The sequence below is a fragment of the Podarcis cretensis genome (assembly GCF_951804945.1).
Source record: "Podarcis cretensis genome assembly, chromosome: 5".
Lineage (NCBI taxonomy): Eukaryota > Metazoa > Chordata > Lepidosauria > Squamata > Lacertidae > Podarcis > Podarcis cretensis.
Genome location: NC_137174.1, coordinates 17,501,705 through 17,523,393, shown reverse-complemented (window position 1 = coordinate 17,523,393; position 21,689 = coordinate 17,501,705). Strand labels below are relative to the sequence as shown.

The 21,689-nt window shown below is 41.9% G+C and overlaps 1 protein-coding gene across 1 annotated transcript in view; it reads right to left on the bottom strand.

Annotated features, from left to right (window-relative positions):
• Positions 1-21,689, bottom strand: part of LRMDA (leucine rich melanocyte differentiation associated) — a 744,858-nt gene that overhangs the window by 123,399 nt on the left and 599,770 nt on the right. The window contains 1 exon segment of the mRNA XM_079977056.1: positions 4,903-4,987. Coding sequence (XP_079833182.1) covers positions 4,903-4,987 — 85 coding nt within the window.

Sequence of the window (21,689 nt, the reverse complement as noted above, 5' to 3'; positions counted from 1 at the left end):
TTCCATACAGTTTACTTTGCTTGATCAAGAAACACTAATCATTCTTGATCAAGAAGCACTTTATTTTCTTTCTCCTGCAGGGTATCCCTGCGATAAAGCAATAGGTACCATAGTTGAAGATGAGGTATAGGAGGCTAATGTACATGGAACCTTTACAAGTTTTAACAAGGTCGCTGGTTACTTCAGCAATTAACCTTCTGCCTGTACATTTAAAGAAAAATGGCATTTCACTATTTCTTCTTACAGCAGAATTACTGTAACAGAATTGCTGATAAATATCAGAGCTTGCACAATGAAATTTCTCCATGTTCAAATGCAACAAATTCTTCCCATTCTTTTGTGCACAACATATGCACTTAAACCCCTGCAAAAAGCTGAAACTTGGTAGGGGAAAAAATGGACATTTCAAAAGATTCACCAGTTTGGATTTAGCTCACTGTTTCTAATGCCATGAGATAATAGGGGAAGGGAGCATCATGGTAGAGGACATACCTACCAGGCCGAGATGACTATAGGTAAAAGCCAAAGGTAAAGGACGCCTGGACGGTTAAGTCCAGTCAAAGGTGACTCTGGGGGTACGGTGCTCATCTCTCTCCAGGCTAAGTGAGCCGGCGTTTGTCCAGCTGTTCTAGGTCATGTGGCCAGCATGACTAAATCGCTTCTGGCGCAACAGAACACCGTGACAAGTGCCAGAATGCATGGAAATGCCATTTACCTTCCTTGCCGCAGTGGTACCTATTTATTTACTTGCACTGGTGTGCTTTCGAACTGCTAGGTTGGCAGGAGCTGGGACAGAGCAACAGGAGCTCACCCCATTGCATGGATTTGAACCGCCAACCTTCTGATCAGCAAGCCCAAGAGGCTCAGTGGTTTAGACCACAGCGCCACCTGTGTCCTCAAGATCACTATGCACTAGTCTGAGTTTATTGTCAAAAAGAAAGCAATAGGCATCTTTAAATGGTCAGAAACATTAGTTCTTTTCAGCATTTATACATAGAATATGCTGAAGGGAAGCAGGGATACATGGCTAGTCAATTCCCAGTGTCAGCAAGCCCTTCTGGCATGTCCTCAACACCTGCATGCTTTGAAAAGGTTTCCAAATGTTTCCACTTTGGTACATGAACAATTGAGGTTCCCAGTGGAAAGGAATACCTTACAAGCACTGCACATAGCATGGCTATGACTGCCTGCCTACCTGCCTCCAGCAGCACCTGAAATTTAGTCCTAAGGCATGCAGTTCTTGAGAGTTCTCCCTGTCACCACCTTCACTCTGGTAAATTAACTTAGGGAAAGGAGGGAGGCGAAGCAGCAAGAAAGCCTCTTGGTATTATCATGCTCCTAGTGATATCACTGAAATCCATTTGCAGTAGGGAGTTTAATAGAAACAAATTTGGAATGAGGACCTGAATTATAATAATTAGGTGAAAATAATTAGTTTTAATCAGTTCCATTCAGAAATGGGTTGGGGACTGTTCACCAAATTACTTCCAAAGCTCCCCTTAGTTTTTTTTTAAAATGGGATTTCATTTGGCTTAGGGAGAGGGCCTGTGTTCAGGAACCAAACATTTAAACTGCTTGGGGACATCCAACTAGTTGCTGGTTCTTTGGATCTACGACAAAGATTGCAAACTAAGCTGAGTAGGAAAAGCATAGCTTCTGTCATATTTTTTCCTTTGTTCTAAACGAAGGAAAAAATGAAGTGGAAATTGTGAAAATGTAGCCAAACACAGATGAGTTGGTTCTGTTTTTCCTCTTTTTGAGCCCCAAGCAGAGTTAATTTACAGCTGCCTTAAGTTGCTCACAAGAGATTCAGTCTTGTAAACAAGCCCCTCTGGAGATGAACAAAGGCAGTGGTCATTCTCTCCCTTAGCTTCAGGCTGCAAAGAATTCCCGAAAAGCTGCCAATATTTACATATGCAATAGCTGATTCAATCTTTTATGTGAGACTGAGACCATTCAAGGAATAGAAAAACCTTAGGAGTGAGATTCCAAAATGGCATGTTTATGTGTTTCATTCTTTTCTTGGTACACTCTTGACTCCAATTAGGTTTTGTGAGCTCAGAGAACTTCTTTGCATTCTAAAGAAAAAATTGATGGCTCACATACAGTCTTCCAGCAGGATGTTCCAAACTCAATTCACAACACCTGGATTTCTGGAAAACATCCCTTAATTACTATTTCCTTGAGGATATATACACGTTAACTGTCAAAATGAGCCAATGATATCTTGCTAAGAGCCAGTTTTACCTGACCCTTGGATAATTTTCCCTCTCCTTATTCACACAGGGTGAAATCTGGCCAAACTTAAATATTTTTAACTTCATCTCAGACCTGCTTAGCAACTTCCCACTGAAATCTCAGGGACTTGAAACTTTGACTCAATTGCCTCCTTCTCCCTGCCCACATGGCTATGCAATTCAGCTTGAAATACAGAGAAGAATACTCTCTGGTTTGAACATTTATATATAAAAAAATATCTTTAACCCTTCATAGTAGGGTTCTAACAGTGGTTACAAAATGAGAACATTCTGATTTTGTATTGGCTCCATTTATATGCTGTACAAATAAAAATAGTGCACTGCATAGCCCCGTCCCACAACACAAGTCTCTATTTGGTAAGGCTACCTTGTCAAATTCTTCCTTCGAGGAATCTATTGTATTATGCTTTCTGCAGAAGTGTGCTACTCTTCTGTTTATTTTATCCCAACGGCAACAATGCTCTCCACCCTGTTGTTCTTTGTTTCTTTATTGTTTGTCTTGTTTGTATATATTTTTTAAAAATCTAGCAAAATGAATCATCACAAGCTATAAACCATTTAAAAACTACCAGCTCTCGGGGTAGATTTACAAGTAGATTTATTTTTTAAAACTACTTGTATCTATCATCCATCTTTCCCGAAGCTAAACTAATGCACAACTAAGTAGTTTCTTATTTATTAATAGTATCTCCCTCAAAAGGCCTTCAAAATCTTTACGCGCTTCCTCAGCTGGTGTAAACTCTCCTCAGAGTCTCAGCTTTCCTTACTAATGTGTGCTCAGTTTTCAGTAATTGATAAAACAGCAGCCTGAAATTCATCTAATCAAGTTAAGGATGTTTCTCTTATCAAAATAAAGAGCTACACGTAGCATAGCGTCTAAGACAATGAAGCTCACAATTTCAACCTGCCATTAACTCACCGAGAGGCCTAAGGCAAGCCACTGACTTAGTTTGCCCTCTGATACTTGGTGAATAATAGTTGCCCACCTGGCAGTTTTGATTGCAACACCATGAATAAATAACACTTTGAAAAATAAACCATGGATGAATACAGATGACCAACTTAAGGTAAAGGTAAAGGTACCCCTGCCCGTACGGGCCAGTCTTGACAGACTCTGGGGTTGTGCGCCCATCTCACTTAAGAGGCCAGGGGCCAGTGCTGTCCGGAAACGCCGTTTACCTTCCCGCTGGTAAGCGGTCCCTATTTATCTACTTGCACCCGGAGGTGCTTTCGAACTGCTAGGTTGGCAGGCGCTGGGACCGAGCAGCGGGAGCGCACCCCGCCGCAGGGATTCGAACCACCGACCTTTCGATCGGCAAGCCCTAGGCGCTGAGGCTTTAACCCACAGCGCCACCTGCGTCCCGATGACCAACTTACCAAGTGGTAAATGCCGATATGTTTGCCCATATCGTAGTAGCTAAAGTGCAATGAAATAGACAGCCATGGCTGGCTCTGTAGGATTCCACAGTTGCTGTAGTTCTACCCCTATTCACTGACTCTGTTGCTATGGAGTTTTTTGAATCAGTTGCCAGGAGCAACTTCACATCACTGGCTCCATGTTCTCTCCTGTAGCCCTTACAGATGCATCAGCACCCTACTCAGGTTGCAACAATTTATAGCAGTCAAACAACATATGGAGGGCCACAGGTTCCGTATTGCTATCACAAAGCATGACTACAGTTCTTTGTCTGGTATATTTAGTCACTTACTTTACAGGACTACCACCGAGAAAGGAGACAAGATTGGAAACCTGCATAATGAACAACTAAGGCTGCAATCCAAAACCACAACCCACCATGCTGGAGTGAAGGGTGGGGGTAAATAGGGCAAAAGTCTTCCTTCATGCAGCCCTACGCCACGCTAGTGGCCTCACTCCTGAGGTGGAAATCTTCCCTTTCTACCTGCCGAAAGAGCATCCCATGGAAATCAGCAAGACATTTTACAGAGTGACTAAGTCAGTACTGGATTCATTGGATTTCCAGCTGACCTCACTGTCAACACTTGATATCAGGCCTGACCTAGGCTGGAATAGCATGGAACAAAGTTTTGCCTGCCCCCACCCTTCTGCCCTGGCCATTCAAAATACTTCCTTTACTGCAACTGTTCATTTCTTTCCTTTTTCTATGAATACAGCATTTTTAGTTTTCGATGACCTGCGAGATAGGTAGATAAGATTTCTACCCTTTGATGGTAAACAGAGAATGGTAAGAAGCAGCAAATACCAAGTAAATGTGTCCAAAAGTAATAGTAAATCACAACTTGAACTGTTAATTGGAAAATAAACACGTTTTAGTATTTTTATCATTTACAGATTTTTTAAAAAAAATAAGGGGAGAATTCAGTTGTCAATTTAGCAATATGTAACATAATTGTTGTTGAAACTGAAGCAAATGTTATTTAATATATTATCTCCCAGTAGAGTACCTGCAAGGCTTGTTGAAATCTGTTAAAAACTAATTTTGCCAAATACATTGTTCTTCTCAATATCTCAAAAGTTTGGTGCATTGTCTCCAGGGTGCCTACAGAGAGGTAGTAAAGTCTAATGGCCTTACAGTGAAGTTTTTCACCTCACAGTCGTGAATGACAATAGTTCCTTTGTGTGTGTGTGTGTCCATGTGCGTATTGTGGTTCTTTTATTTCTTACCTCTGTGGTTGGTGAGGTCCCTTGATCCAGTTGGCAGAGGTGTATAGCTCATCTGAGGAGAAATGGAGGCAGCATCAGTTGTTGCCTGGGGGAAGAAAGATAAATATGATTGATGCTAGTATGTGTATTTCATTAAGAGGATACACTCACACATGTACACACAATGCAAAGTACAATATTAGAGATAAAATTAATTTTGCTACGTACCCAGAACTTTGATTGGATTTGGGAAAACAAAACTTTCAAGTGACTGACATGGTGAGCAAACTCTTGTTCACTTTTTAGGTTTTAATTGTTTTCATGTCTTGACTGTACCACTTCAGGCTGCAGGCAGGGGTTGATGTGATGGTATGCTCCCCACCCCCAAGCAGTAGCAAGCTGTTAAACCATGCTTTGAAACTTGCCCCAGGAGTACTGAAGTTTTATATCACCCCTCCACCCCGCCTGAACACTAAAATGGCACTCTGGAAATCTACAAGTCAACTCCAGAAAATGGGGTCTGAAGCAGGCTTGATTTGAAGAGCATTACGGTATGCTGCCTAGAGGGTATCAGCACAACCAGCTTCCACATACCTTCACAAGCTACCTATGGAGAGAGCTCCACCTCTACCAGCTGCAGCTTTGACCACTGGATGTGGCCATCCTGCCTTGTAAGCAAGATTAACTACTTTCAAAATCCAAACTACATGGAATATATTAAGTAAAATAAACTATAAGAGGTGAGTATTAGTTTTTAAACAATAAATCTCAAACTCTGTTATGGAACATACTTAACTGTCCCATAACAACTGGAATATCAAATAAACCTATAAACCTTGTAATAACAGGTCTAAATTAATTTTGAAACAACAAGCACACATTTAATTATTTCCTACTGGAGAGTGAGGAATTTTAGGCCTTACTATATTTACGACTAGGCATTCTAGGAAGCAATAGCTTTGCTATTACTAAATGTTACTTTTTCAAAAGCAAGAGACAGGTCTTATTTGTAAATCTGTATTATTCTAACATATATTACTTTAAAACATGTTTTAATATTAGGCCAACGTTTGTAGCATATTAGACCAACTGCTGTAGCAGTACATTCCGACAGGAGTTACAAGCTGAGTTCAGAGCAACTAAATCCAGGTAACTACTCACAGAAGGATAATTACACCTACTGATCATTAAACCCATCTCAACTTAAAGTGTGAAAGCATGCATTTTGATCTAAAGAAGACACACTTTTTTGTTTTTGTTCTGTAGGCGAAAGACTAAACCTACACAGGAAGAACTGCACATGCTAACTGTCACAACCAACATGGCTCTTTCCCTGTTCCCTACATACAGTGTAACAGTACACATAGTGGAAGAGACAAGACAGTCTTCCATTCCCACACTCTTCCCAGACAGGCATGTGAATTACACCAATCACATTTGCAGCATCGGAGGCATGAAATACTAACAGGGTGCACACACGTGTGCACACTGGAATATTTTCTAAAGGAATCTGCAATATCTTCCCAAAGTATTAAGTATAAGAAGCATTTAGTAGTATGGACTGGCCCTAGCCAAAAGGGAGAGACAGTTGAAACATGTGCTTATCTTCACCTTTAGCCACCAAGGTGAATATAAGACATTCAGCCCATTCCGGCTTTGGACAGCTCCAGCAGACGAGTCTGATGTTTTCAGTGACTCTGAAATGGTATGCAAAGCACAGGTGCATACACTACACTATATTTTGACTTTGTCTGCAAATCTAGGTAGTATGTTTAAGCTTTTGTCACTTATTTAAAGAATGACCTACAAACCCCCACCCCACCCCTAGTTTCTCCAATGGATAAAAAAAGATGATGTGGCTCCATTTTAGACCTTTCAGATATTTTCTGTCTGCACAAGGGCTCTTAGTTGAAACCCTGATAATAGCAAAGATTTCTCTTCGGTACTTTTAATCTCAATTTAGGCTGTTGACAGTTTGATGATAGCTTTTCTTAAAATTACTGGAAGGAAACTCTGCCTTTTCAGCAAATACCACTGACAGATCAAAATTCAAGAACTTCCAAAAAGGATACTGGTGTGAAGGGACAATTTAGCTTTATTTTCCATGTTTAGAAAAGGAAGAACAGAAGGGTTTCAGATAGGTCTTTTCGTGCTCTTCTGTGCATAATTCCCTGTCAAGGGTACAAGAGTCTCATTACCTCTGCACTAAGTGTTCTGTTACAAATGCTAGTTAATTCTACATCAGGACTATTTTGCACAAGTGGTGACTGGCTGAAAAATTCATATAATGCGAATAATGTCTGTGTAAAAGAAAAAAAAGGAAAAAAGAACGTCAATTGTTTCTCATTTTTAACTACTGAATGACACCATGCCCTTATCAATTTTCCAAAAGTGAATTGTAAAGAATTATGATTCTTTAATATTTGCCACAATATTTTGATACTGAAAGGATTGATGTGCGACAGCTCATGTCTACAGATAGTTCTGACAGTCATATCTGAAGTTTCAGTTACATTGCAAAAAATGACCTTGAATGGATCTTGCTGACAGATATAAAAAGGAAAGAGAAACAAAAATGAAGATATTTCTCCTGCCTAAGAGAAAACTGGCAAATTGTTTCCAGTCTGAACGTGTTAGCTACTGTCCCTGCCAACCACCATTCCATATTTATTCCAGACAAACTGAATTAATTTACCAAATGTACTTAACACACCCAGAAAACATACTATTGATTAGCTTCACATCCTTTGCTGCTATTCTCGTGCCACCTCCAGTAAGTAATGGAAAGGAGGGATCAATTGAACAGTCCGATCCATGCCCTGAAGCAGGGGTGGGGAACATTTTCCAGCCTGAGAGCCACATTAACTCATGAGTAACCTTCTAGGAGCCACATACTGTGGTGGGAGGGCCAGATACAAACATGGATGGAAAAACACCTCTCCATCCTTCTTTCAGGCAAGCAAGAGCACTACCACAAATACACATTACAGCCAGATGAAAGCACTTAAGTGAGGTCTCTGGGAATGGGCGTGACATAGAAAGTCTCAGGGGCAAAACAGAGAAGTCTGGAGGACAGCACTTGCCCTCTCATCCTTAGGTTCCCCACCTCTGAGCTAGTGCAGCAGTGGGGAAGCTCTGTCTCCTAGGTCTGATTCGTCCTACCAAGCCTTGGAGGTTGGTCAACTTGCAAAGGAGGAACCAGGACTGCACCAGGAAACTGGGCATCAAGGGACCCATCCTAAACGCAGCGCATAGATGTATGAGTGTTCATGATCCAAGATCTTGGTGCAGCTTTTTGTCCATACAATGGGCAATGGAGAGGGCCCCTTTCTCAGCTTGAAGATCACACCAAGATCACAACTTCCAAGCTGTAGTACAGGGTGATGATAGAACTGGCTTGTCATGCTCTGGCATGACGAAAAGCTTGGAAGAACCAAGTGATCTGAAATTGACCACTTTGACCACCCCTAAAAGAAACTGAAGTTCACTATGTCTAGGCAAGGAGGAAAAAAAACCTGCCATGGAAGCCTTAGAAGAAACCTCAGTCAGAAAGTTAGACAAGAAGTTGTATTGTCTCTTTTTAAAGAATACTGAATAGGAATAAGAAACTCCTAGCTTCACCCAGATGCAACTAACTCTTATGCCACCTCGCGAGCCACCTTGTGCCACTTGTCACATAATCACTGTCTGCAACATTCAATGTACATGCATACAGCCTTAGGAACAAAACAAGGGGCCAGGGTTTGGCCCTGCCCAGACCCAGAATTTGAGGTCCACCAGTAGATATCCATGCTATCAGTGACCATGAAGAGCCACTGAACCTATGCATCCTGCCCCAGGCAGCCTGGATTTCTGGATACAAGCAGCCTGGATTTCTGGTTGGCTCTCAGACCCCCACCCATCTCTCCAACAGCTGGAGGAGGAGAGGCAAGAAGCCAGACAGGAGTTTTAGGGAGCCTGAGTCTACTTGTGGCAGATAAAGTAAAAACTAAAGGTGATTATTTTTCAGCTCTTCTACCCCACTCTGACTGGCAACCAGGAGAGGGTGAATTATCCAGCTTATCCATTTTTATTATTTGTTAGATATATAAATCTAACACCCTTCATCATAAGATATCAGGGTGGTTCACAGAATCAAAAAAAGCTCCCAGTCTGAGCTGCTTCTTGGTGAATCTATAGCTCCAAGCTACAGCCATCCTGAACTGCGAAACACCACCGTGGAGTGGTGTTGTGTGGAACACCCCTAAAAAACTTTCCACTACTGAAATTATTTCTCATTTCACTTTTTTTTTGGGGGGGGAGGGATGGATAGAATCTGCTGTAAATGCCATGAGAAGTAGTAACAGCATTAATGTAGCGCATGTAATGTTGAGGCCTTTAGACATCCAGCGTGCCTAAGTGCATACACACTTAAGCAGCCTTTAGATTTCTGCAGGAGCAATATGCAAAGCAGGGCTGGAATTAACTGTTAAGACAGATATGCAAACACTGCTACAAGCAGCTGCTACCTTACCTTCTCTACCCACAATGTTTAATAAGGCAAAGTTTTACAACTTGTGCCATCCCACTGAAGCTCAACATTCTTGCTTTGTTGTTGTTGTTTAGTCGTTTAGTCGTTTAGTCGTGTCCGACTCTTCATGACCCCATGGACCAGAGAACGCCAGGCACTCCTGTCCTCCACTGCCCCCCGCAGCTTGGTCAGACTCATACTGGTAACCTCGAAAACACTATCCAACCATCTCGTCCTCTGTCGCCCCCTTCTCCTTGTGCCCTCCATCTTTCCCAACATCAGGGTCTTCTCCAGGGAGTCTTCTCTTCTCATGAGGTGGCCAAAGTACTGGAGCCTCAGCTTCATAATCTGTCCTTCCAGTGAGCACTCAGGGCTGATTTCCTTCAGAATGGAGAAGTTTGATCTTCTTGCAGTCCATGGGACTCTCAAGAGTCTCCTCCAGCACCATAATTCAAAAGCATCAATTCTTCGGCGATCAGCCTTCTTTATGGTCCAGCTCTCACTTCCATACATCACTACTGGGAAAACCATAGCTTTAACTATACGGACCTTTGTTGGCAAGGTGATGTCTCTACTTCTCAAGATGCTGTCTAGGCCTGTCATTGCCCTTCTCCCAAGAAGCAGGCGTCTTTTAATTTCGTGGCTGCTGTCACCATCTGCAGTGATCATGGAGCCCAAGAAAGTAAAATCTCTCACTGCCTCCATTTCTTCCCCTTCTATTTGCCAGGAGGTGATGGGACCAGTAGCCATGATCTTCGTTTTTTAGATGTTGAGCTTCAGACCATATTTTGCACTCTCCTCTTTCACCCTCAATAAAAGGTTCTTTAATTCCTCCTCACTTTCTGCCATCAAGGTTGTGTCATCTGCATATCTGAGGTTGTTGATATTTCTTCCGGCAATCTTAATTCCGGCTAGGGATTCATCCAGCCCAGCCTTTCGCATGATGAATTCTGCATATAAGTTAAATAAGCAGGGAGACAAAATGCAGCCTTGTCGTACTCCTTTCCCAATTTTGAACCAGTCAGTTGTTCCATATCCAGTTCTAACTGTAGCTTCTTGTCCCACATAGAGATTTCTCAGGAGACAGATGAGGTGATCAGGCACTCCCATTTCTTTAAGAACTTGCCATAGTTTGCCATGGTCGACACAGTCAAAGGCTTTTGCATAGTCAATGAAGCAGAAGTAAATGTCTTTCTGGAACTCTCTAGCTTTCTCCATAATCCAGCGCATGTTTGCAATTTGGTCTCTGGTTCCTCTGCCTCTTCTAAATCCAGCTTGCACTTCTGGGAGTTCTCGGTCCACATACTGCTTGAGCCTTCCTTGTAGAATTTTAAGCATAACCTTGCTAGCGTGAGAAATTAGTGCAATTGTGCGATAGTTGGAGCATTCTTTGGCACTGCCCTTCTTTGGGATTGGGATGTAGACTGATCTTCTCCAATCTTCTGGCCACTGCTGAGTTTTCCAAACTTGCTGGCATATTGAGTGTAGCACCTTAACAGCATCATCTTTTAAAATTTTAAATAGTTCAACTGGAATACCATCACTTCCACTGGCCTTGTTATTTGCAGTGCTTTCTAAGGCCCATTTGACTTCACTCTCCAGGATGTCTGGCTCAAGGTCAGCAACCACACTACCTGGGGTATATGAGACATCCGTTTCTTTCTGGTATAATTCCTCTGTGTATTCTTGCCACCTCTTCTTGATGTCTTCTGCTTCTGTTAGGTCCTTTCCACTTTCGTCCTTTATTATGGAAATCTTTGTACGAAATGTTCCTTTCATATCTCCAATTTTCTTGAACAGATCTCTGGTTCTTCCCATTCTATTGCTTTCCTCTATTTCTTTGCATTGCTTGTTTAAGAAGGTCTTCTTGTCTCTCCTTGCTATTCTTTGGAAATCTGCATTCAATTTCCTGTATGTTTCACGATCTCCCTTGCATTTTGCTTGCCTTCTCTCCCCCGCTATTTGTAAGGCCTCATTGGACAGCCACTTTGCTTTCTTGCATTTCCTTTTCATTGGGATGGTTTTCGTTGCTGCCTCCTGTATAATGTTACGAGCCTCCATCCATAGTTCTTCAGGCACTCTGTCCACCAAATCTAAATCCTTAAACCTGTTCCTCACTCCCACTGTGTATTCATAAGGGATTTGACTTAGATTGTATCTTACCGGCCCAGTGGTTTTTCCTACTTTCTTCAGTTTAAGCTTGAATTTTGCTATAAGAAGCTGATGATCTGAGCCACAGTCAGCTCCAGGTCTTGTTTTTGCTGACTGTATAGAGCTTCTCCATCTTTGGCTGCAGAGAATATAATCAATCTGATTTCACTGCTGCCCATCTGGTGATGTCCATGTGTAGAGTCGTCTCTTGTGTTGTTGGAAAAGCGTGTTTGTGATGACCAGCTTGTTCTCTTGACAGAACTCTATTAGCCTTTGCCCTGCTTCGTTTTGATCTCCAAGGCCAAACTTGCCAGTTGTTCCTTTTATCTCTTGACTCCCTACTTTAGCATTCCAATGAACTATGCCGAGCAGGGCACCCAAGATTCTTGCTTTACCCAACCTCAATGGAGGAGGAAATAGGAAGAGGCGGCCTGGAGCCATTGGTTTCAGTGGCAGTCCTAGTGGGTAGTCCTAGCCTTGATGTAATGAGCAAATTAAATGCTAGCCTTGAATAAATAAGACTCTCAAACTGCTGCTTTTTCAACAACGCTGCAATACCTGAAACGGAAAAGTCCTTTAAAAACGTTGTGATCGTTTTATTTTCACTTCAGCAATGGCAATTGCTTATGAAAAGTAGGATTCTGTCAAACCGTTTGTCTTGCTTTATAGGATGCAACGTTGCTGTATTCCAAGGAGACTTGTTAACAGTTGGTATCCTTCCATGTGCCGCAGCTAGCGGTTATGCCTGTTGAAGGCGGTGTTCCCCTACCTCTGACTCTTTAAATATTTATCCAGGATATGTGAGAAATTGTGCTCATTTCTATCGCATGCTATAAATTCTTCACACATGCACACACATCAATAACCATAATAGTCACTAATATATTGCACCTGACAAAATTTTACAACACAGGAAGAACAGCAGTAAGTCAACATCCTCTCCGAAAAGGATTCAGAGCGTGCAATGAGCACTTACAAAAAGGACACTGAAAATCGTTAATTGCATGCACACGCACACACACACACACAACCCTCATTTCCAACACTGAATATATTAACCATGACATACAGTTAATTAAAAGGAGCCAGTGCGGTGCAATGGACAGTGTCCGACTGGGAACACTTTGATTCATACTGCTACCTACCTAGTGGCTCTGCTTCTTGAACCAGGAATACAGGGATGCCGAGACAGATGCCACAGGCTGTGTATTCACTTAGGCTTCAGAATCCCTTTCAAGCACAAAAATGTATAAGTTCAGACCCCATGATTGCCAAGCAATATGAAGCATCTGTCTTGGCCAGCACAGTATAGGTCTTCTGTCTTCGCCAGGCAATAGGCAGTACTTCCTGTTTGCTGTACTCTAGCTTCTAGCTCTAACACCTGACCTCCAGGAATTCTGAGTTTTGGACACCCACCCTCAGCTTGACCTTGACACCTGGTGCCCTTTCACTATTGATCAGCTTAGTTTGGCTCATATAGTTGTTAGAAGACAATTAATCTATACACCGGCTCTGATATCTCTCTCTCTCTCTCTCTCTCTCTCTCTCTCTCTCTCTCTCTCTCTCTCTCTTTCTGGGTGGCTGCAAGAATACAAATGTGATGAATAAAATAAACATTGCTGATAGCAGCTTAAACCCAAGAGCGTAAGACAGTCAAGATAGCTGGCCTATTTAGAAAAGAGATGTAGTAGTTACAGACGGATTCTAGGATAAACATTTGTCTAGAAGCCAAAGTCTTGCAATTCAGGTAAACAAGTACCCTACAAGACAATAGTTTCACAATACATTCAAAGGTGCATGTTGCAGGCTGTGTGCTTATGTCGTATTTACTCATTCTTAATGTGGATAGCTTATGTGAGGGCCCCCAATTGGAAATTCTACTTTCTGGTTTCAGCATCATGTAGTCCACCCCCCCCCCACACACTATTTTTAATGAAAAATAGAAAGACTCTAGCCGTCACCTCTTGAAAAATAATAAAAATAATGGCTTGATCTTTTGCTTATGATATAAACGCACACTTTACATCATCCAGGACTGCACATCCATTCCATGTCCTTTCTCCCTCCCATCTATAAAGTGAAGGTGGATAGATGTTTACCAGTGCAAGGATACCCAATCTTTTCGGGCTCATTGATTAATTTGCAAACCAGATAATAATGGTGGGCACAAGACCCATGCCATCCACAACTAATGCAATAGTCACAAAATAGCCATTCACATTTTCATAGGTCACATTTGCAAACTATGAATGTGTATGACTGTTGGATTTTTCAGTTGCTATTAACTGGAGTTTTTTATGATATTTGATAAATACAGTATGCATTCTCATCATTTCCCAAAAGGGAGGCCCTATTGCCCAGGGTTGGGAAACTATTTACACAGGAGGGGCACAAAGAGGATGGCAAGCGGCAGGCTAGGTTTCTCCCTCAAGAAAAATAATAATAATAATATAATAATAATTTATTATTTATATCCTGCCCATCTGGCTGGGCCTTCCCAGCCACTCTGGGCGGCTTCCATAAAAACCAAAAATACAGTAAAATCACACGTTAAAAACTTCCCTGAACAGGGCTGCCTTAAGATGTCTTCTGAATGTCAGGTAGTTGTTTATCGCTTTGACATCTGCTGGAAGGGCGTTCCACAGGGTGGGCGCCACTACCGAGAAGGCCCTCTGCCTGGTTCCCTGTAGCTTTGCTTCTCGCAATGAGGGAACCGCCAGAAGGCCCTCGGCGCTGGACCTCAGCGTCCGGGCAGAATGATGGGGGTGAAGACGCTCCTTCAGGTATACTGGACCGAGGCCGTTTAGGGCTTTAAAGGTCAGCACCGACACTTTGAATTGTGCTCGGAAACATACTGGGAGCCAATGTAGGTCTTTCAAGACCAGTGTTATATGGTCTCGGCGGCCGCTCCCAGTCACCAGTCTAGCTGCCGCATTCTGGATTAGTTGTAGTTTCCGAGTCACCTTCAAAGGTAGCCCCACGTAGAGTGCATTGCAGTAGTCCAAGCGGGAGATAACCAGAGCATGCACCACTCTGGCGAGACAGTCCGCAGGCAGATAGGGTCTCAGCCTACGTACCAGATGGAGCTGGTAAACAGCTGCCCTGGACACAGATTTGACCTGTGCCTCCATGGACAGCTGTGAGTCCAAAATGACTCCCAGGCTGCGCACCTGGTCCTTCAGGGGCACAGTTACCCCATTCAGGACCAGGGAATCCTCCACACCTGCCCGCCTCCTGTCCCCCAGAAACAGTACTTCTGTCTTGTCAGGATTCAACCTCAATCTGTTAGCCGCCATCCATCCTCCAACCGCCTCCAGACACTCACACAGGACCTTCACTGCCCTCACTGGTTCTGATTTAAAAGAGAGGTAGAGCTGGGTATCATCTGCATACTGATGAACACCCAGCCCAAACCTCCTGATGATCTCTCCCAGCGGCTGCATGTAGATGTTGAAAAGCATGGGGGAGAGGACAGAACCCTGAGGCACCCCACAAATGAGAGCCCAGGGGTCTGAACACTCATCCCCCACCACCACTTTCTGAACACGGCCCAGGAGGAAGGAGCGGAACCACTGTAGGACAGTGCCCCCAGCTCCCAGCCCCTCAAGACGGTCCAGAAGGATGTTATGGTCGATGGTATCAAACGCCGCTGAGAGATCCAGCAGAACTAGGAAACAGCTCTCACCTTTGTCCCTAGCCCGCCGGAGATCATCAACCAGTGCGACCAAGGCAGTTTCAGTCCCATGATGAGGCCTGAATCCCGACTGGAAGGGATCCAAATGGTCCGCTTCTTCCAGGCGTGCCTGGAGTTGTTCGGCAACCGCTTGCTCTATCACCTTGCCCAAGAATGGAAGATTTGAGACTGGGCGATAGTTGGCCATTGTGGCCGCATCTAAAGATGGTTTTTTAAGAAGCGGTTTAATAACTGCCTCTTTGAGCGGGTCTGGGAAGGCTCCCTCACGGAGGGAAGCATTCACCACCCCACGAAGCCCATCACCCAGTCCTTCCCGGCTAGCTTTTATAAGCCAGGATGGGCAAGGATCCAGGAGACAGGTGGTTGGTTTCACTCGTCCAAGCAGCCTGTCCACATCCTCGGAGGTAACAGATTGGAATTGATCCCACTCAACTTGACTAGACAGAACTCTAGCACTCTCCCGCCCTGGCCCTGCTCCCACGGTGGAGTCTACTTCTTCCCGAATCTGAGCGATTTTATCTGCAAAAAACTTTGCAAAATCATTGCAGGAGAACATGTGGCCCGTACTGGGCCCCGATGTTACAGGTGGTTCCGCTAAATTGTGAACCACCTGAAAAAGTCTCCTGCTGCTGTTTTCTGCAGATGCAATAGAGGCAGTGAAGAAATTCTTCTTCGCCGTCGCTATCGCCACTTGGTAGGCTCGACGTTGAGCTCTAACCTGTGTCCGATCAGATTCGGAATGAGTTATCCGCCACCGGCGCTCTAGCCGTCCCAAAGATTGTTTCATTGCCCTCAGATCCGTGGAAAACCACGGGGCTCTCCGGGCTCCATGCAATCGGAGAGGGCGCTTCGGAGCCAAACAGTCAATAGCCCTGGTTAACTCCGCATTCCAGCGGGCTAATCTCCTCAGTACTTGACTTTTATACTGACTTTTATACTGGGCCATAAACACACTTTGGTGGTTGTCACACAATAACTTCAGCATCAAAAGAAAAGTTCCAAGTGAGAATGAACTATCAATGACGTAGCTACAAATAAAACTTGTACATCACCTGAAACACGCTATTTTTCAATGGTGTTCATTCATTCATTCATTCATTCATTCATTCATTCTTATATCAGGCATTCATACCACCATCAGGGGTTCATTCATCTGAACATCCTCCAACATCATATATACTAACAATGCTCTTCTGCTGTTTACATAGCACAAACAGGTTACTGTCTATGCAAAAGAATAAATGGACACAAATCCAACATCAACAATGGCAACTTTAATATACAATGGTACCTTGGTTTACAAACATAATCAGTTCTGGAAGTCTGTTCTTAAACCAAAGCGTTCTTAAACCAAGGCGTGCTTTCCCATAGCAGCAGGGGACTCAATTTACACTCGGCAGGAAGCGGAACATGTTCTGCTTCTAAAGCAAAGTTCACAAACCAAAACACCTACTTCCGGGTTTGCAGCTTTCTTAATCCAAGTTGTTCATAAACTAAGCTGTTCTTAAACCAAGGTGCTTGTGGGAGGATATTTGAGTTCCTATGATACTCTATTGTTGACCAGAAAACCACAGGTCAGCAAAAAGACTTCAACAAAAAGATTTCAAAGGAAGGCTTCAGTATGAAACTGCCAAACTATATCAGATATTTGAAGCTTTTCAACTTGAACTTAATTGAGATTGAAATTATATTTTTTGCAGCCCAGAAAGTAACTGTCTCTCTTTCAGTGTAAAATTAATATAGTAAAAAATACAATATTATCAGTCATTGCTGTAGTGAACGGGAAAGGGTCATACTATTCTTATTCTGTATAGATTTGGTTCTGCAAAGAAATGCAGCAATCCTATTGCTACCCAGAAATGTAGTAGAGGGCAAATTCAGGACAATACATGGGTGACAGGGTAACTGATGGACCTGGATTCTCTATGCCAGTAGTTCTCAAAGGATGTGGCATGCCACACTTGTGTGGCAGGAGAGGATGGCAAGTGTGGCAGGAAGATTCAAGGACAATCAAAGAAACGTTTAAACATACCTCACTGTGGTATGGTATAGTATCATTTAAATAATAATAATAATAATTGCAGAATATGCATAGATATCTTTTCAAAATTAGACCCAGAGCATCAAGTGATACTGCAAACTCACATCTCTCATTGAGATTGTATACACACTTAAGGTACATATGTAAGTGGCTCATTTACAATACTATTTTGAGAATGAGTCATTTTCTTATGTATCTGCATTGTTTTATACTTTTTGCATGTCCCATGATCATATTAGAAAATAGTTGTGTTCTTTGTTATCAATCAAGCACTGCTAGGAGTTGTTTCTTTTTGTTTTTCAAATTATTTCTTATCAATAAAACATTTGGAGTGGCACAAGCCATTTTTAATTCTGAAAGTGTGGCCCAGAGAAAAAAGCGTGAGAACCACTGCTCTGTGCACTGGCAAGTGAGGTCATAATGAAGCTTTCAGCTTTGCAGCAGCTTAGCTCAGAGGAAATCAGAATGTAGGAAAATAATCAAGCAGAGGCTTCATACTTCTTTCATTTTTGAAGATAGACTAACACCTATTTGCAAAATTGTTTCCATATCTCATTATAAATTAATGGTTGCATTTCAACTGGTTGAAGCTCACAATGTTTTATAAGTTGAACCTATGAAATCAGAAATTCAGTGCAACATACTCCCAGAAAATTATGCATAGCAGTCATGATGAGCCTAATACAGTCGTATCCGTTCTGGAAGACCGAATTCTGAAATGTTCGAAAACCAAAAACTCAATATGAAGCTGTGTGACATGTTTGAATTCTGAGGCGTGTTCGAAAACCAGAGCATCTACTTCTGGGTTTATGGCATTCAAAAACTGAAGTGTTCGTAAGCGAAGACATTCGAAAACCGAGGTACCACTGAAAATTGTTTTTTTGTGCTATGTTCTGCTGTTAAGAAGCTGCCTTATGCCTTTTGTTCATCCAGCTCAGAATTTTCTTACATTGATCGGCAGTGGCTCTCCAGGGTTTCAGAGTCCTTTTTCAACTCTACCTGGAGATGAAAGGGGTTGCACCTGGGATCCTCTGCAAAGCAGATGTCTGACCGCTGAACGACATACAGACATTCCCTTTCAGCTATGGCGTTTTGAGGGGTGTGCCTTTTGGGTCTATCACAATGAGATCCTGCACATCAAAATTTACCACCACACCACTTATGCTTCCCATTGCAACTCATAGTATTCTGACCACACTGTTTACAAACTTTACTGATCATTCTTACCTCTCCGCTTGAGGATCACACTTCCTTCAACTGAAAAGCTAGGCTTTAATGCACAAAAGCAATGCCACAATAAATTTGTTGGTCTTTAAGGAACCATAGGAATGTTGGCTGTTTTTGCTGCAAGAGGAAAATAAAGTGGCCATGCTGGAAAGGTATGATGTAAACATTATACGCATGACAATATTACTTATCAGCTTGAAAGAAGAAAGACTTCCTCTTAAGGAAGGTGCATACAGCTTGCCTCCTACTGCAAAGTGGGTTTCAAGTGAGAGGAAGGTCTGGGCTCCTGTGTGATTGATTTATAACTAGTGACTGTTATGTTTCAGATGATCCAACAGGTGGCATGCCATCCCTGCCCAGTTCAGTAGCTTGGAGACTTTCCTTGCTAATGGCCCCAGGAGCTTATTTTTCATTTTAAACATTGCAATGGCACAGTATACTTTGGGGGGCATCCATGTTGGTAAACTTGCAGAATAAATTAGTCATAAAGAGTTATTTTAATTAGGACGAAATACCATCTGTATGGCATTATCGCAAGTGGACTAATCTTTACCAGCTTAATGAGATGACCTGCTAAGTAACCCCACATAAAAGCAGCAACTTGTTTCAAAAAGTGGTTTTTCAGACATTTGACCATGGCCCTGAACAACAGACAAGCACTTCATTATGGGTGAAAAAACCTTTACTTTTCACTTTATCCGCCACAAGTAGACTCAAGATGCCCCCTAAACAGACCTTATTGTTGCAATCTGCTGACGATTGCAGGAATTATTATAACAAATGTATTAAAATGAATGGAAACAATATTTTTAAAGGCAATAAATAGGGCCCTGATTAATCTCAGAAACTAATGGTTTATTCTGGCAAATCATTAGCAATTATATTGTGAAGGAATGTATTTGTTACCACTATAACTTTATTTCCAACCCAGGAGAAAACAAGTATGTTAAAAACCTATATTCACGATAAAACTTTTAGCTTTCTCTTCCATCATTTTATTCCACAGCCTGAGAAAAGCTTGAAGAAAACTAAAATCAGAAGCAAACATCAGGATGTGTTAAGGTTATTCTGTGCAATAATTCAGAGAGAGGATCAGTGAATAAAACCTGATCCATACAACCATAGCTATGGAAGGAAATGTTAAGTCTTTGAAGAGCAAGTACATCATAGTGGATAGAGACTTGGATACAGAGACCAGGTTTCAAATATGCAAAGTTCATTAAGTTCATTGTGTTACCTTGGGTCAGTTGCTACCTTACAGAATGTTTGGTATATAGCTAAATCACGTTCAGAGAAGACCTGTTGAAATCAATGGATTTAAATTACTTTTTAAGTGCATGGATTTAAGTGGGCCTGCACTGAATATGACTAATGTTGGATATCACCCAATACACTACAGAGACTTTTCCTCCTGCTCAGTTGCTACAGGCTTTATATAACACTTTATAATACCGAAACTGAATTACATTTGATCCAAACATTCACATCCTCTTTATTTATAAAATTTCTTAGGTTGCCTTTTTGTTAAAAAATTGGACTCAAAGCAACATACTAGCCATAAAAAATGTGATAATAAAATAAGGAAAGGAGCATATTAAAAACACACCATTATTAAAAGCAGATTAAAATCACATAAAAGTTAAAATGAGGGTTGCTGGGTTAGTCTTTATTAAAGAAAAGTTTACTAAAAGAGTCTAGCTTAAGAAATTACTTTCATGGGATGTTTCCTAGTTCATCAGATGCTAAAGTAGAGCTGGAGGCTGAAAGTCACAGAAATGTGTACAGCTCATACTATAGGTCCCCACGGAGATCAGAGAAATATTGAAATAGACCATTAACTGATTTCTCTGACTTACAGTCCACAGTTTCACTCTAGAACCTGATGAAATGGGTGAACACCTATGAAATCTCATGCTCTGTTGGGGGAAAAAATCATTTCTGTAAATCTGAAAGATCCAACTGGACTCTTCTAGTTTTGATTTATCTCACAGCTGTGAATTGTAGAGGTGGGTAAATATTCTATAAAGAGTTCATTATTAAAACCTGACCCCAAAGGAAAAGTGGAAGTAATGGAGACAGCTGAGTTGGAGGGAGAACAGGAATGTGAGAGTGAAAGCAGGAGAGTGGAGGAAACCTTTCCATAAATGAATGAAGACTTGTTAGTTCCTCTGAATATGGATAAATAGTGGGCACCAGCAGGGACCACTTTGACTTTATTCTCTTCTTCTTCAGGCACTTTTAAGACAGGGCACTTGGACTTAGGGTGAAGGCAGACATAAAATGTTAAGTATGGTGGTTTCTCAATGACACATTTGCTGAACTGAAAATAAATACTTCAGAATGCCACAAATGTGTCTTAAAAGTTGTCTTCCAAACTTGGAATGTTTTGTTTGTTTCTATCCTTCCACATTTCCCCCAGGGGTAGCCATTTGAGTGTGCTGCAGAAAAAAAAGGGGAGTATTACAACACCTTAAAAACTAACAAGAGCATCTAGTCCATTTCTACCAGATTCATAAAGTGTTCTATCTAGGTGGGGATGGGGAAGATATTTGATTCAGTATTCATTTAAAGCTATCAGATTCACACTTTCCAAAGTAAGATGCAAACCAAAACACAGTTTATCCTTCAAAATTCGCACTGAACTGACTTTGCAATGCGGTTCTCCAACCAAACAGTGATTACAAAAATGCATATATTAGGTGAAGCTGTGCATAAATAGGAATATATTCATGAAAACAACATACAAAAATGCATTATATATATGGGGAAACCGCTTGCAAGGATGTGTACATTAGCCAAAACTGCATGTAAAAATGTGTTTGTTAGGAGAAAGTCACAATAAATGCTGGTGAATTTTCATGATGATTAAAAAAATAGTAATCACAAATTGCTACAAAATGTGGAGAACTGTACATATCTGTAGGTTTCTTTTCTGAGCTAAATGCAAATTTATATCTTCTATAACTACCACATCCATCCTGATTGGTAGGGGCCAGTGGTTAAAGACAACACAAAATAGGCCTGTTATGCTTGGAGACCGACCACACTCCTCCAAATGCTGGGTGCAGAGAGAGGCCTGTGGTCCATCTCAGCCAATCCGCTCTCAACCACAGCTGTTTTTTCAAAAAATACCAAGTCTTAAATGATGCTCTATTCCAAATGAAATAGCATTACTCTTTTTCCTT